The 16,128-nt window shown below is 37.7% G+C and overlaps 1 protein-coding gene and 1 long non-coding RNA gene across 4 annotated transcripts in view; one reads left to right on the top strand and one right to left on the bottom strand.

Annotated features, from left to right (window-relative positions):
- Positions 1-512: 512 nt before the first annotated feature.
- On the bottom strand, positions 513-10,185 carry LOC123595857. The gene is made up of 2 exons (XR_006711404.1): positions 10,104-10,185; positions 513-863 (listed from the first exon to the last, which is right to left on the bottom strand). It is a non-coding gene; the product is annotated as an uncharacterized LOC123595857 (long non-coding RNA).
- Positions 10,186-10,347: 162 nt separating this feature from the next.
- Positions 10,348-16,128, top strand: part of MTHFD2L (methylenetetrahydrofolate dehydrogenase (NADP+ dependent) 2 like) — a 147,236-nt gene continuing 141,455 nt past the window's right edge. The window contains exons 1-2 of one of the 3 annotated variants that reach the window (XM_045473754.1): positions 10,381-10,653; positions 12,489-13,134. In XM_045473754.1, the coding sequence (XP_045329710.1) occupies positions 10,511-10,653; positions 12,489-12,594 (249 nt within the window). In that variant the 5' untranslated portion in view covers positions 10,381-10,510 and the 3' untranslated portion in view covers positions 12,595-13,134. Of the gene's footprint in view, positions 10,654-12,488; positions 13,135-16,128 lie in introns of those variants that run through there. The other 2 variants (XM_045473753.1, XM_045473752.1) reach the window with 2 other exon arrangements.

Below are 16,128 nucleotides of genomic sequence, written 5' to 3'. Positions count from 1 at the left end.
CGGGGCTCTGTGCTGACAGCTGGGAGCCTGGAGCCTGCTTCGGATTCTATGTCTCCCTCTCTCTCTGCCCCTCCCCCACTCATGCTCTGTCTCTCTCTGTCAAAATAAACATTTTTTTAAAAAATTAAAAAAAAATAAAAATAAAAGTACAGGTAATTCCACAAACAAGGCTCAAAACTCACTGTTTACCATCTATTTCATTGTCCCCTCTACCTAAACACGAATACATTGTTATGTGACAAGGTAAAGCTGAATTGGAATGTATGTATAGTTTCTTTTCCCTTTGGGAATATACCATAAGACCACCAGGTAAATTATCTTTCAAAAATGTTCTTTTCATCTGAGACTTTTTACTGCTCATAGATTACATTTTTCTCCTCTACCAACTTAGGTGGAGATTATTTAGGATAAGGAAAAAAAATTCTGCCATCCACTGCCCAGCTCTTTCCAGTTGTAACGACTATCAAGTAGATTTCCTGCATAAGAGAGAACTGCCAAAGAAATATGGACAATTTAATGTGACTACTAAATATTAATAACATTTTATTGTAACTTTTCCAGTTGAGTACTATTAAAAGCACTTCAAAGTGGCGTAATTAATTAATTATGAACGTTCTACATTACAAAAAGGTAATTTATGCTTCATTTTCATGGTTAGATATCAAAGAGCGGTTAAATTCTAACGTTTTGTTATATGTGACTACAATCAAGTAAAAATAATGTATAAATAAAACCTCTGGGGCAATATGCCCAAATGTTGACAGTATTCATGTCTGCAGGCAGTGATTATGATGACAATAGTGACTTCTATGGATTCTTCTCCTCTTCCTCTTCTTTCAATTTTTCTGTAACTTTCACATTTTCTGTAATGAACATGGATAAGTTTTGTAACCAAAAGTATAACCTGGTATTTAAAAATTTTGTCTATTTTTAAATTTATTTATATATTTTATTTATATATTTTTATATAATAATAAAGGAAAATATATACAATATATATTATATAATACTTATGCATTATTATTTTGATTTATTTATATACATATATTTATAAATTATACATATAAATAATATATAAAAATATAAATGTATTATAAATAATATATAAAATATATAAATATATATCTTATATAATATTTATATATTATTATTTTAATTTATTTATATATATTTATAAGTTGTATATAAATATATTAAAATAATATATAAAATATAATAATATTTTATATATTATTTTAATATATTTATATAATGGTATTTAAAATTTTTTCATCACATTTTCTGTAATGAGCATGGATAACTTTTGTAACCAAAAATATAACCTTTATTTAAAAAAAAATACCAAGGTTATGTCTAATTGACCCACACCATCTACATGAAAGTCAAGATTGAGTTCACTATTTAAATACACTGATGAAAGAAGCTTCATCTCTTTCACAAGTAACATGTTTATCTTCCGTATGACTATGGCCAACAAGGGTTTTAAGAAACTTCATTACTAAATTCTTAAAAATCTGCTAATGAAAAATTTTCATTTGTACCATTCTTTTCTGTGCATTTATATCCATAGATGATGTGCTTTTTATACGATCTGAAGAGAAACCAGAGTATGATGATGTGCTTTTTAAATCACTGCCAAGCTTCTGAGTTCATGAAATATGGGTTCCCTCTAGAGGCCAAATGAATAACAGAAAATCAAAGTGATACATACATACTAGTAGAAAAGAGGCTTCTTAGTGAGAGAGGGATGTGGATTACATCTAAAGAGAACCAACAAATGTTTAAGTTCTGTGTTTTATCAATTTTGATTCAGTATAATTTACATACAATAAAATGTTCTCATTTTAAGTATGTAATTTGATGAGTTTTCACAATTGTATACACATGTGCCATACCATGATCAAAATACAGAACATTTCCATCGCCCTCCAAAGTTCTTTTGTACCCTTTCCATCACCCAGACGAGCAGTACAATATGGAACAGAAACGGTGAGAAAAGTTATCTTTGCCTTGTTCTTAATCTTAGGGATCTTTCATCATGAAGTATAATGTTAGCTGTGGGCTGGTTATTCATAGATGTCCTTTATCAGCTTGAAGAATATCCCTCTATTTCTAGTTTTCTGAAAGTTACTTTTATCATGAATAAATGTTTAATTCTGTCAAATACTTTTTCTACATCTACTGAAATCATCGTTTCTTCTTCTTTAATCTGTTACTATGGTGAATTACATTAATCGAATGTTGAACCAGACTTCCGTTCCCAGAATAAACCCCTCTCGATCAGGATATCAGGATATATTACCTTTTATACATATTGCTATTCAATTTGCTATTGTTTTGGAGATTTTTGTTACTATGTTGTGGAGAGGTATTGGTCTGTCGTTGCCTTTCCTTGTAATGTTTTGATATCAGGGCAATGGTGGCCTTACAAAGTGAGTTGGAAAGTGTTCCTTCTTCTATTTTCTGAGAGATGTGCATAGGATTGTTATTATAGTTTTCTTAAATATTTGAGAGAAATCATCAGTGAAACCCACTAAGACTGAAGATTCTTTGTCAGAGAGTTATTAATTGCTAATTTGTTTTTAAAAATCTATATAAAGTTATTAAATTTTTAAATTTCTTTTTGGGTCAGTTTAAGATGATTTGTGTTTTTCAATAAACATGTCTATTTTATTTTAGTAGTCAAATACACTGCATTAAAGCTGTTTGTATTATTACTTTATTAATATTTTAGTGTTTTTAGCATCTATAGTGATAGCCCCTCTTTCTCTCCTATCATGACAATTTGTGAGCTTACGATGGAGTAAATTTCACCCTACCCACAATCTACTAAGTTAGCTTTCCACAGTTTCAGGAACACTTACAGAAGACATGAGATTCCCAGACAAAGAAACTTGTTATGGCAAAAGTAGTTGCCAAAAATGACCAGTCCAGAAGGAAAATGAAGAAAATAATTCCATGTATAATAGCATCAAAACTTATAAAATACACAGTAATAAATCCAGCCAAGGATGACTTGTACACTAAAAAGCTACAAAATGTTTCTGAGAGAAATTAAAGAAATAAATCAATGGAAAGATGTTGAGTTCATGGATTGGAAAACTTCGTATTGCTAAGATGCCAATATACCCAAGCAATTTACATTACTAGATTTAATGAAATGTCTATCAAAGTCCTAAAGTGTTTTTTGCAGAAATAGAAAAACCCATCCCCAAATCCATACAGAATCTCCAGAGACCCTAAATAGGCAAATAATCTTGGGGAAAAAAAAGGAGGAGAACAAAGTTGGAGGTCTCACACTTTCTGATTTCAAAACTTATTATATGGCATATTGCTAACTTGGGTTTGGGTATGTTGTTTTACATCCTACTACTGTGCTAAACTGTTGAGAAACCCGCTGCTCTTATCTGCATTCCTCTGTCCTAAAATGTTTTTTCTCCTCCTGGCTGCTTAAAAGTTTTTTTTTTCACCTTGTCACTGGTTTTGAGCAATTTAATTATGATATAATTTGGTACAGTTTTCTTCATGTTTCTTCTGCTTTGGCTTCAATGAGTTTCTCAGATGAGTTTGTTGTACTTTTCACCAAATTTGGAAAATATTTCACATGAATTCTTTAAAAAAAAATTTTGGTCCTCATCCCCTCTCTTTTGGGAACTCCAATTATATTATCTTTGGTGTCTTGAAGTTGTCCCAAGGCTCACTGATACACTGTTACATTTTTTAGCCTTTTTTAAAAAATACACTTTGCCTTTGATAGTTTCTATTGCTTCAAGTTCACTAGTCTTGATTTCTGCCACATCACCTTGCCAGCGAGAAGGGACAGATCTATGTCCATATAGAAAGCTCATAGTAGAAAGAGGTGGAACTGCAGATAAGGAAGAAAGAATGGATTAGTAATAAGTGCTTCTGGTGCATTTTTTAAAGAAATGTTATCTCTACCTCACACATTGTACCTCACACATTGTGCACATTGTAATACTTAATTAGGGATTTAAATGTGAAAGGCAACACTTTGAAAGCGCTAGAGTAAATTAACAGGACTCCATCTCTAAAATCTTAAATTATGGAGAGATTGCATAAACATGAAACTCCAACCACAAAAGAATAGATTGATAAATCTGACTACTTGTCACACACACGTGACAAAACAGTACTGATACTGAAAATAGAAATAATTCCTATATCAATAAAAAACAAACCCACTGGAGAAGAGAAAATTGAAATGGCTAATAAACAGATGTTTCACACATTCATGGTCAGGAAAATATAAACGACGACTTCAGTGAATACTATTTGTTGCTCACAAAACGGACTAAAATTTAAAAGACTATAATACAAAATCTTTCTAAGGATGTGGCCCAGTAAGTCTTATTCACTACCATTGGAAGTAAAAATTCCTAAATTAATAATAAAATATTTGTCACTAATTTTTACATCAAAGGAATTTTAAATGGTGGTAAAATATACAGGACATAAAATTTGTCATCCTAACCATGTATAAGTAGAGTAAAACCTTGGATTACAAGTTACTTGTTCTGCGACTGTTCTGCAAGATGAGCAAACATTTCTAATAAATTTTAACTCGAAAATGAGCATGTCTTGCAGTACGAGTGGTATGTGACACCGAACATCACATAATCACAACTGAGACAATGGTTCTTCTCTTTCTCTCTCTCTTCCTGTGGGATTGTGGGTGATCGTCTCCCATGCTCAGATGCTCAGTCTCAGGCCGATGCCGAGATGCTCCTGTGTCAGGCCGTGGTGTTTGGCAGAAATTAGTGATTTTTCAGACTGTTGGAAGGTGCCCACAACTGGCACTCGTGTATTTTTTGTGACTTCAAAGCACCTATGGACAGTCCTTTACTTTTCCATGTAAGAGTAAGCTTAGGAATGAGTGAGCTTAGGAATGCTTTGCTTCATTCTAGATTAGGCTGCCTGTGGATATAGACCCTTTTCTCTGCTGCCTTATTGCAGTTACGTTAAATACAGTATATGACAAGAGTTTATTAATACTGTACTATAGTCAGTATCCATGAGAGCATGTACAATGGCGCCCATGCAGAAAAAGATTCCATTGAGCCAATGGATAGCGATGATTCTATCAGTGATAGTGAAAGTCCTCCTCCACAATAACCCTCCTGTCTTGTCTCCCTCACTCACACCAGACACAAAGGTTTTCAAAAGTAAGTGCAGGCTAATTTGTTTATTTTTCTTTTTGTTTTGTATTTTATTTATTATTTTGTGTTATATTACAGTAGTATAGTCATTTTTATATGAATATTTTTGGGTTGTGGAATGAATCATCTGAGTTTCTATTATTTCTTACGGGGAAATTCGCTCTGATATACAAGTGCTTTGGACTACAAACATGTTTCTGGAACGAATTATGCTTGAATTATGCTGGCAAGTCAAGGTTTTACTGTATATAGTTCTGTAGTGTTAAGCACAAACACATTATTATGTAACCAGTCTCTAGAACTCTTTTGATCTTGCAAAACTGAAACTATGTAGTCATTAAACAGCAACTCCCCATTCCCCTTCCCTTAACCCCGGGAATCACTGATTCTCCATAGTGGCTGCACCATTTTACAGTTCCACCAAGAGAACCCCCAAAGGGTTCCACCTTCTTCACATCCTCACCAACACCTGTTTTTTGGTTTTGTTTGGTTTTATTCTTTATAGTAGCCATCTTAATGGGTGTGAGATGTTGTGTCATTGTGGTTTTGATTTACATTTCCCTAATGATTAATGTTGTTGAGGTAGTGGCCAGAATTAAGCTTATGCTTGCAGCTAAAGTTAGCTTAGAAAAGCAAAATATAAGAAAATCTAATTTATAGTTCAAAAACCAAATCCAATTGTTTTTGAGTATAGGGTCACAATCTTTCATATTCAGTGCTATGGGGAAAAGTCTCTTCTTCAAACAATTCCTCTAATCGTGTCGAAAAACATTTCATTTCCTCTGTGATACCTCAGATTCATAGAAATCAATATTAATATACACATTTCTCAAACAGCTAAAAATGTCACTCTAGTCCAGCGATGATCTAGATTAACTTTCACGGGAGTTACATTTCTGATGACCAGGGCACCATCCAGAAACATGGGGAAAATTTCTCATGGTGCAACCCAGTAGACTGACATTAACTTCTCCATTTGCAAGAATAGTAGGCGTAATGTTCTACAGGGGTATTTTATTATTGAAAGGATATCCAACGGGTGTCAGAAAACTTATAGTCACCCAAAGCCTGGCAATAGGCCACCATACACATTTTCTGGTGTACTTAAAATCTCTGGCACAGGTTCAGTTATATGCTCCACGTCTCTAGGAGGACAAGCAGCTCTGCCCACATCTCATCAGAGGTGGCTTTTTCGGAGTTCATTGGGCATTTCATTCCATTCCTGCTGAGTCTAGGTTCAATTCATTCACTCACTCATGTAACAGATGCTTCATGAGCACTTAATGTGTGCCACACATTGGACTAGGCTCTGGAGATAATGCCACGGAGGTCACACCGAGATTAGATAGTAGGTAGACTTGTGGGTAGGGTTACCTTTAGATGACAGAGGGTAGTTGCTTTCCTTTGCTTGATGCAAGCTCTTACCTCAAGATGACTTTAATGAGTTACTCAGAAACAGCTGTCGGGGCTGGCACATTATTTCAAATAAAAATCACTTAAGTAACAACTAGTACAAGGACATTCAGCCCTTCCTCTGTCTCCTTGAAAGCAGGAAACAAATGTCTCATAGGAAAAAATATCCTCCCTACAGTGAGAAGTGAAAAGAGCCTGGGTGGCTCAGTCGGTTAAGCATCGGACTCTTGGTTTCAGCTCAGGTGATGGTCTCAGTTTTGTGAGTTCAAGCCCTGTGTTGAGCTCTGTGCTGACAGCATGGAGCCTGCTCGGGATTCTTTCTCCCTCTCTCCCTGCCCCTCCCTCACTCACGCTGTCTCTCTCTCTCTCTCTTCCTCTCTCAAAATAAACAACTAAAAAAAAAAAAAAAAAAAAAAAGATATCCTTATCACCAGAGGTAATGACTTTAAAACCACAAAAAGCTACAGAAGTAAGTCTTATTACTTTTTACTAATCTACCATTTCAGCCCAAACACCTGTTTTCCTTATTCTATAAATTCCTCAAAAATGTATCATCTCTTGGGGTGCCTGGGTGGCTCAGTCAGTTAAGCATCTGACATCAGCTCAGGTCACAATCTCACGGTTAGTAGGTTTGAGCCCTGCGTCCGGCTCTGTGCTGACAGCTCGGAGCCTGGAGCCTGCTTTGGATTCTGTGTCTCCCTCTCTCTCTGCACCTCCCCCTCTCATGCTCTGTCTCTCTCTCAAAAATAAACGTTAGAAAAATTTTTTAAATAAATGTATCATCTCTTTGTCTAAAAGTGTTCAAAAACCCTACTTTGGTCATTTCTTCAGGTCTCAATTTTGTAACTGGACCTTCGTGTACACATAATAAAACTTTGTGGGTTTTTTTCTCCTGTTAATTTGTCTCATATAAATTTAATTCTTAGTCCTGCTGGAGAACCTTGAGGGTGGAGGCAATTTTTTTCCTTCCTGTCACAGTCATGGCTTATTTTGAGTGCAATAATTCAGGTTCCATTAGTAGGAAGTACATGAAGTTTATGTGCAAAGAGAGCTGTCTAGAGTCTAGTATGAGACACAGAGGATGGGGACAAGAAATGATCAACATATCTCCATACGAGACCGTTACATATTCTTGACAAGGCCAGATGATTAAAGAAAGCTTTGAATTGATGTGGTTATGTTTTGAAATGTGGTGGTGTCCGTTTAGGATTCCTTATAAACCTTAATGAACTAGTTTTCAAGAAATTACTGAACACTGGGGACACGATATTGCCTTTGCTAGACTGATAACCGCTTCTGGGCTGCAAATACCCTTGATCATCACTCCTGGCTGCTATCCTAGCCTAATCAGATTCAACTGGCAGGGACAAAACTGTAGAAAGACAAAATTAGAATAACTGGTTCCTTGTAATGAAGGAGACTGCACACCAGAGGAAACCTGAGAAATGTCTCATCAACTAAGGGGAGATATGGGGTTCTTATAAGATTTGGGGAAGGGTAGAGGTTAGGCGAAATTTAAATAAAGCAACATTTTGGGAGGCTCAAAGCAGGAAAGAGCTGTGTGTAAAGGGGTCAGCATGAAGTGGAACTGCAAAGGGGATCCAGGGGCCTATTCCTTGGAATTGATAAAGTTAAGATCGATGTGGAATGTGTTCAGGAATCCCTCATCTGAAGCTTTTACCTACGTTGGAAATAAAGGCTGCTTCTTTGTGTGAAACTGACTTACACCATACAGAATAGGACGGATAGGATGTTTCATTCTTACTGATAGGATTTTAAAGAGCACACTTTCTGACAGTTATGATTTTAGAGAAGAAGGATTTTAAGTAAGAATGTAGTGGTCAAAGGGATTGTGATGATACTTCACAGCTGCAGCCTGACCTTGGGAGAAATATTGTTTCCTTTACCTTTGCATCTGGTTCTATCTGTCTCTTATCTGTGTTTGTTATCTGTTAAAAAACAAGACAACAGATCCAAAATGGAGTCACTTATGCTAAGCCCCACTTCACCAAACTGAGACCTAATCACTGTAGAGGACAAGGGAAGGCCACCCTTAGAAGGGCCACTTTGGCATGAACATTATTTTGAGTTAAAAATAATCCAAACCCAGCAGAGTCAGAAAAAGTTCTTTACCTCCCCCTCAACTGCTTGCTTTACCAGGAAGAGAGCTATTAATAGAAATTCCTCTTTACCTGAGAAACTTATCTGAATAACAGGGTATCTTTGTTTTCCAAACATTTCCTTTCACTTTCCTGTTCATGATATCTCTCCCTTTTGTATCCTCAGACCCCTACCCCTCTCCTTAACTCATATAAGCATCATGTTGCCTATCTTTGGAATTTCAATGTCTGTGTGGATTCCCCATTGAATGCTATTAAATTTGATTTTGATTCCCCTTATGTATGCTATTAAACTTGATTTTCCTCTGTTAATCTATCTCATGTCCGTATGATTCTGATCTAACCAGTTTTCACTCTTATGTGGATCCTGAGAAACGTAACAGAAGACCATGGGGGAGGGGAAGGAAAAAAAAAAAAGTTAGAGAGGGAGAAAGCCAAACCATAAGAAACTCTTAAAAATTGAGAATAAACTGACAGTTGATGGGGGGTCGGAGGGAGGGGTGGGTGGGTGATGGGCACTGAGGAGGGCACCTGTTGGGATGAGCACTGGGTGTTGTACGGAAACCAATTTGACAATAAATTTCATATTAAAAAAATATGATTCTGATCTAGCTAGAACTAGGACCTTAAAGGGCAGAGGAAATTCTTCCTCCCCGTTAGTTTCCTCTCTCCCAGAAACAGAATCTTAAATCAGTCAACCAGGAATCACCTGATCAGCCCTAGTCAGGTATTGTGCCTGATAGATCCCTGCCATCCCCTAAAGGAAAGTAACTTTGCAACAAAGAACCCACTTTTTTGCTAGTATAACTTTCTTGTTCCTGTTCCCTTCAGCCTAAAAAAAAAAAAAGTCTTTTACTTTGTACAGCTCCCAAGAGTGCCTTTCTATCTGCTAGATTGGATGCTGCCTGGTTCAAACTGATTTTTTGCTCAAAGAAACTCTTAATTTTTAAAAGTCTGCTTCAATTTACCTTTTAACATATCCCAGCATAGTGAATGGCCAGTCTGATTTTTACTTTTCCAGAGGTAGTTGATATTTTTGCTTTCTCAGTAGCTGTCCATTCACCAGACAATGCAGGTTCCCAGGCTATGTTAACTTGTTCATAAACTCTGGAAAATGATTTTTTTCCTTCCAAATATGGAGATAAGGTAGAACAACAGAAATTCTAAAGTTCAGGCCTTCTTCAGCCAGGTCCCCCTCCTCCCTCCACACACTCACACCTTTTTTTTTCTCTCTCCAGCTTCCAGATATCCCAAGATCCTACTAAGTGGGGTAGGAAACAAGCAGTAACATCCTTCTGGCTTTAAATCACATAGCCTCGGAGGTGGTAGGCCAGAAGTCTGGCTAGGGAAAAAGAAGGCATGCTGCTTGGAGTGATTACTTTAGACGCCTTACCTGTGTCCTCGCTATGGGAAGATCAAAGGTGTGTCAGGTGGGTGAGAAGCCACAGCGCAAGCCACCAGTCTCAGAGACTACCCCCCCTCCTCCCCCTCCCCCCCACACACACTTCGCACAGCCCGCTGCCAGCGTCTTCGCCCAGCTCCTGCCAGTCCCGGAGTTTCTTCTGCCCCGCCCCCGTCCCGTTCAGAGCTTGGTTCCTGGCCCCGCCTCCCAGTGTGTCTCGGACCCGCCCCCAGCCCTGAGTTTGGCTCCGGGCCCCGCCCCGGCATGGCGCCCGGAACCGGCTGCCGCAGGGACCCGCTCTCCGGCCCGGCCGCGTGGGGGCGGAGCCCGGCCTGCAGCTGCGAGGACCGCAGCGGCGGGAGGTGGAGTCTCCGTCCGGAAGCCGGCGATTCGCGGCCATGGCAGTGCCGGCCCGCGGCTTTTCTCTGCTCCGCCGTCGCCTGGGCCGCGTGCTGATGCTCGGCGGGAGCGTGGTGCTGCCCCTGGGGGCGCCGGGAGCAGCCGGCTGCGCGTCCCGGGGTTTTCGGAGCAGCGGCGTGAGGTACGAGCGCCCCGGACGCTCGCTGTCTTCGGGTGTGGGTGCCCGCGCGTGCGGAGCCGCGGGCTGCGGGCGGGGCGGCGAGGCGCGGGCTGCTGGCGCCGGCCGAGCTCTCCCGCGTCAGGCCAGAGGCTCGGGCGGCCGCGCGCCTCCGCAGGGCAGGGGGGTGAGGCCTGCCTAAGCTCCGAACTTGACCTTGCGGGCCTCGCGGACTGGTCGCGTCAACCTCAAGTCGGGCAACTCGGACGAGGTCGGCTTTGGGCTCTGGCGCCAAGAATATTCTTACTTTGCAGCAGGTACAGTGGAGTGATTTAGGAAGACATTGGAGGCCCTCAGGAAAGGTGCCCTAAAAACAGGTGGTCTGCTCGTTTCTAGCGGTTGCTTTGGTTGCTTATTGTTGTGTTTTGTAAACAAAGGAGTGGGCATTGTTCAGATGGTTTGCTCGTGTTTGGGATTCTGAATTCCTTTGTTGATGGGAACTCCGAGGTCTCATTCAGCTCTAAAATTCGTAGCGATTTCACAAAATCAGACATAATCTTGATTTCTCAGTCTTTTTCTGTGTGGTGCTTCCTGAACTTCTTCAATCTTAACATTGAAGTAGTCAGTCTTAGAATCATTGCATCTCTTTGGACCCCGTTGCCGGCTAGTACACTGCGCGAACGAAACGTGTTGTGGTTTTAACTCTTTTACACAGTTGTGCCCCGGCCTCTTCGCGTTGCCGTCATCTACTTGTTGGAGTTGCAGACTTAGACTTAAGAATCTAAAAATATATTCCCTTGACCCAGAGCCAGCGAGTCGACGAGAGATTCCGTTTTCAGACTTCCAGGGTTTCCAGTATTGCACGTTCACGGCAGTTCTATGAGCTCAGAGGTTGTATCTTACTTATCTTTTTGCATCCCCAGTGAGCAGCACAGTACCTGGAAGAAAGTAATAGTAATGTGGAAACATAGCTAGTACTTGTTTTATTTTAATTGATTAACTCATCATTTTATACATATATTTGTCTCAGGCTTGAGTGACTAAAATAATAAAGAATATTTCATATTGGGTTTACTTTAGACGTGTTTCCAGTGATTAGCTCTTCCACAAAGGTAGGAGAAAGTAACCGATTCTGAGTTCTGGTTATGAAAGCTGTATCCTCTGCAAGGATTTGCCAGTTGTTTTGGAATTGCCAGCTGTACTCCCTAGGGAAAGCAGATTCTGTAGAATGCTGTTTGAATTGCAGAATTGAAGGTATTATGTACTCTAGTCACTCTAAGTAATTATGTTTTGAGTTTCATTTGTTCTAGAGCTGCTTTGCGGAGTGAGGATAATCTTTTCCAAATTACATAAGTTGTTGAATTTCTCTTTGTCAACTTGGTGTAAAGGACCCATCACCCCAATCCTCTCCATGTGCGTTGATTGAGAGTCACAACGGTTATAACCCAAACATCTGCTTGTAGCCACTTGCTTCGTACAAATGTGTGCAAGCAAAGGGATAATTCAGATCTTTTAGATTATATTTAATTGTCTCTTTATAATTTAAAATAGTTGAGTGCAATAGTTTTGGAAAGCTAGTCTTAATAAAAAGGAGTATGACTTTCAACCCAGCTGCTTTAGGCCCCATTTGATACAGATAATAGCTATAAATAGTACCTTGGGTAGTCTTTATTTTTCTTAAGGCAGCTCTAATCAAGTCAGGATAGGGTGGTGTTTTTGACATCCTCTTGGCACTGAATACCATCTATGAAGGTGAAGTTGGCTGTCAGGTTGAGAAACACCTGTGGACTGCTGGGTCTCGGGTGGGGAGGAATTCGGACAGTGTGTTGATGCTTATTGGTGTCTCTTTTCTCTTCTAGGACCAGCAGAGAGAAGAGATTCCATCTTCCAGAGGTCGCCACTGTCTGCCTCCCCACTTGTCCCCATCCTCAGTCATCTTTTTTAAAATATATAGCTACTTATTAGTTGTCTAGTTCTTCGTAGTGAATGTGCTTTATATCTGATATCATTTCTATTGACTTGAAATTTGAGCCTTAGTGTTATTTTTACTGAAAATTATCTTGGAGTTTGATAAACTCCTTCCCCAGTATTGACTCTTCTAAATTAACAGATTTATTAGTTTCTGAGTTCTATGGAGCTTTAAATGAAAATGAAAAAACATTTTTGATTCTTTTTCATATTTTTGACTAGATACCTATGATAGCGGAACATATAATGCTTTTTTAATTAAGTTTTGTTTTAATTGGAATTTCAAGAAGTAATCTTTGACAGAATTTGAAAATTATAAAATCTTGAAGTATCATTTGAGTTTTCTCTTATTTTTAAAATTTACAGTGAGTTTTTTTTCTTAGTAACTCATGAGAAATTAGATATTATTAATTGGAAGAAATTATATTTACTGTCAAAGAAATAAATAAGCCCTTCTATTTGTTGCCCACTATTGTTCCTTGAAATGAATTACCTAAACAGCCAAAAAGTTAAAAATAAAAAATTTTTAGTGATTAAGTTTGTACTATTTTGCCTTCCTGTGTGAGTGTACAACTCAACATGTCATCGGATTATAAATACCACATGAGTCTTTGGCCCAGTGCTTTCCGTGTATGGAGCTAGGCAGAAGCGGTTCCCATTTGGAGGGGAAGGTACAGACCTTATACGTTAATGCCACGGTCAAAGCAGATTTGCAGATACCCTGAAACAGGGACTTCCCAAATGCTGCTTTAGATCATCCCCCCTGAACTCATTTTCGTAATTAAATGGGTATCCTAAGCGTTTATCCTATTGCAAAGTGATTTCCTAAAATCGTAAAATCATAAATTTGGCACCCCCTCCTGCTAATATGCTATTTTAGCATTTGTAAAATTGTGTGTACCAGCCTACAGCTCTTGACAGAAACCTCACCTTCCTTTATGTCTCGTTGCCAATGGCTTTATAAATTTTGCAGCTAGGCCAGCATTAAAATATATATATATATATACACACACACACACACACAATTTTATATATTATATATATATTATATATTTTATATATATAATATATATATGTGTATACATATATATATATATATAATATATATACATACATACACACAATTTTGAAGCTAGTAAAAGATACTGGTTTATGTTAGTTGAATATTCATGGCTCGTAGAGGGGGGAGTTGAATTTAATAACTGAAAAACAGACTCAGGTTTATCAGTAAGGCTGTTCATTTTTATTCAGATTCTCCCCTCTAGTGCTTATTCAGTGTTTCCATCTCTGCAATAGAATTAATTGATTTAAAGATCCTCTTACCCTCGTGGGAAGCTTGAAGGACCCAGACTCCAGTTAGGACCCTTACTAAAGCTGATTTTCCACAGACTGATTTCAACTAGGATAAGAGTTCCAATGAGTAGCAAAGGCAGTTTCTCAAAATCCTATTTTGTTGGAAAATGTGATTGTGCGGTTTTCCTGTCTTAATGCCTTACCTATTTAATGAGATAGCTGTTGCTACAGTATTGATTTCTAAGCAGTTCTCAATGTCACTTTAAATTTAGAATCTAAATATTTCACCATTTACTGTCTTATATCTATGTCTGTATCCCAGCTGTTCAGAGATAATGTGTTCTAATGTAATATCTCCAAAATCAAGTTTTCTGATTAAAAGGGATCAATAGATGAAAAAAGACTACTATTAATCTCAGATCTTGTTACTTAGTCATGGTTTTAGGGATAATTTAGCAGTTTCTTGAATGATCTGAATCTTTCTTTTTCGAATGTTATCTTTTTCATGTTAATACCTTGATGGGATGATAAAAACAGTAGGAAAAAGACAAAAACACTTAATTTTCCATGGTCACAGACTCTTAATGGAATTCCATAGAGCCGAAGACAGTTTTTAAAGATAGTTTGGCTTGGAGAGGGAGGTATAGGGAGGGAGGCACTTGGGAGAAATTTGAAATGTCAAATGAGTGGGATAAATTAATTATTAGAATAAATGAGATTAACTATTAAGTGCAATTTGGACCAGAGAAAAATACACCTAAAAGGTAGGAAACTTTATGGTCAGAATGGAACATAATCTAACCCTAAATTAGTGTCCGAGAACTCAGGGTTGGGTATTATCCAACTACTCCACTTAACATTACACCAGTGCATTCCTATGTTGCTACTGTTTTTACTAACATTTTATTGGCTACATTCTATTACATTAAGTCTGTTGGTCATAACTTACATAACCATCTTTCTATCGTTTAATGTCTAGTTCTTAGAACATAGGAAATCATTTATTCTCAGATTCAGGTCATGGTCTTGTCAACATCATACCAATGAGGTTTGTTCACTTAATGATCCGAAAATGATCTATGTAGGTTTCTGTAATTACGTTACAGAGTGTGCCTGGAACCAACAGACTATCCAGAGATTCATAATTCTAAAGTTAGGGTATATATAGTTTAAATTAGATGTCTCCTCCCCACTTTGGTTATGAAAACCTGCAATGAATATCATCTTGCCTTTAAGCAATCCAGTGTGTTGTTGAAAAATAAATTCTTATTAGTGTTTAGTGAGCCTTTACTCTGTGCTGAGATTTTTTGCATAAGTATATCCTTTTATCCTTACAACAGCTGAAGTAGACTATTAGTATTCCTAATTAGTAGATTGTGTGATTGAAGCTTAGAGAAATTAAATAACTTGCCCATGTTAACAGTAAATAAATGGTGAAGACAGGGTTTGAACCTGAATGGTCTACCCAGTGCTTTGCTCTATAAGTAATTTGGCATTGTTGACATATCACTATTGTTGTTCCTCTTTTTGAAAACATTTATCAAATGTTGTAGAACTTTTGTGAATCAGGAAAGCTAATTTTGCGTATAAATCTTAAAAATATTTTGTCAGAAAAAAATCATCTTGTCAGATTCCTCTAATGAAGGGTATTTCTTAACCTGAGACTTTCTGGATAGATTTTAGGGGATCCATAAACTTAGACAGGACATCACTAACCTCTAACAAATTTAGTGTTTTCTTCAGTTGTGAATGTTGGCAACAAACCACAGTAATATTAGCAGTATTTCAGATATTGCCAATAAAAGTCGGAGATACTTTAATATTACAGAGTTGATGCAAAGATCTCAAAATATCATACACACCACTGCTTTGTTATTTTGGTAGTTATTAGACCTGCCACTACATGCTGTTATTTAATGCTTAAAAAAAGGTGAGAACAATATTTCAGTAAAACTGGTTTCCTTATAAACTTGTGTATTTTATATTAAACATTCAAAAGGTTGTTCTGAGAAGCTGTCCCTATGATTGAGCAGACTGCCCAAGGGTTCTTATGTTACAAAACTTAGCATCTAAGATTCTGAATAAGCATAGATGTTGTTTAGGTAGCTACTGATGTTCTGATTTACACATTAGGGTCCTGAAAGAGTTGAGTTGAAAAATTGAATAACAGAATTATGCATGATGAAAAGAACTTGCTCTTAGGTATGTTCTTATTGGCTTACCAAAGCGTAATTTCTG

This window comes from Leopardus geoffroyi, chromosome B1 (genome assembly GCF_018350155.1).
Source record: "Leopardus geoffroyi isolate Oge1 chromosome B1, O.geoffroyi_Oge1_pat1.0, whole genome shotgun sequence".
Lineage (NCBI taxonomy): Eukaryota > Metazoa > Chordata > Mammalia > Carnivora > Felidae > Leopardus > Leopardus geoffroyi.
Note: the sequence above shows the minus strand (reverse complement) of the source record. Positions and strands in the feature narration are given on the sequence as shown.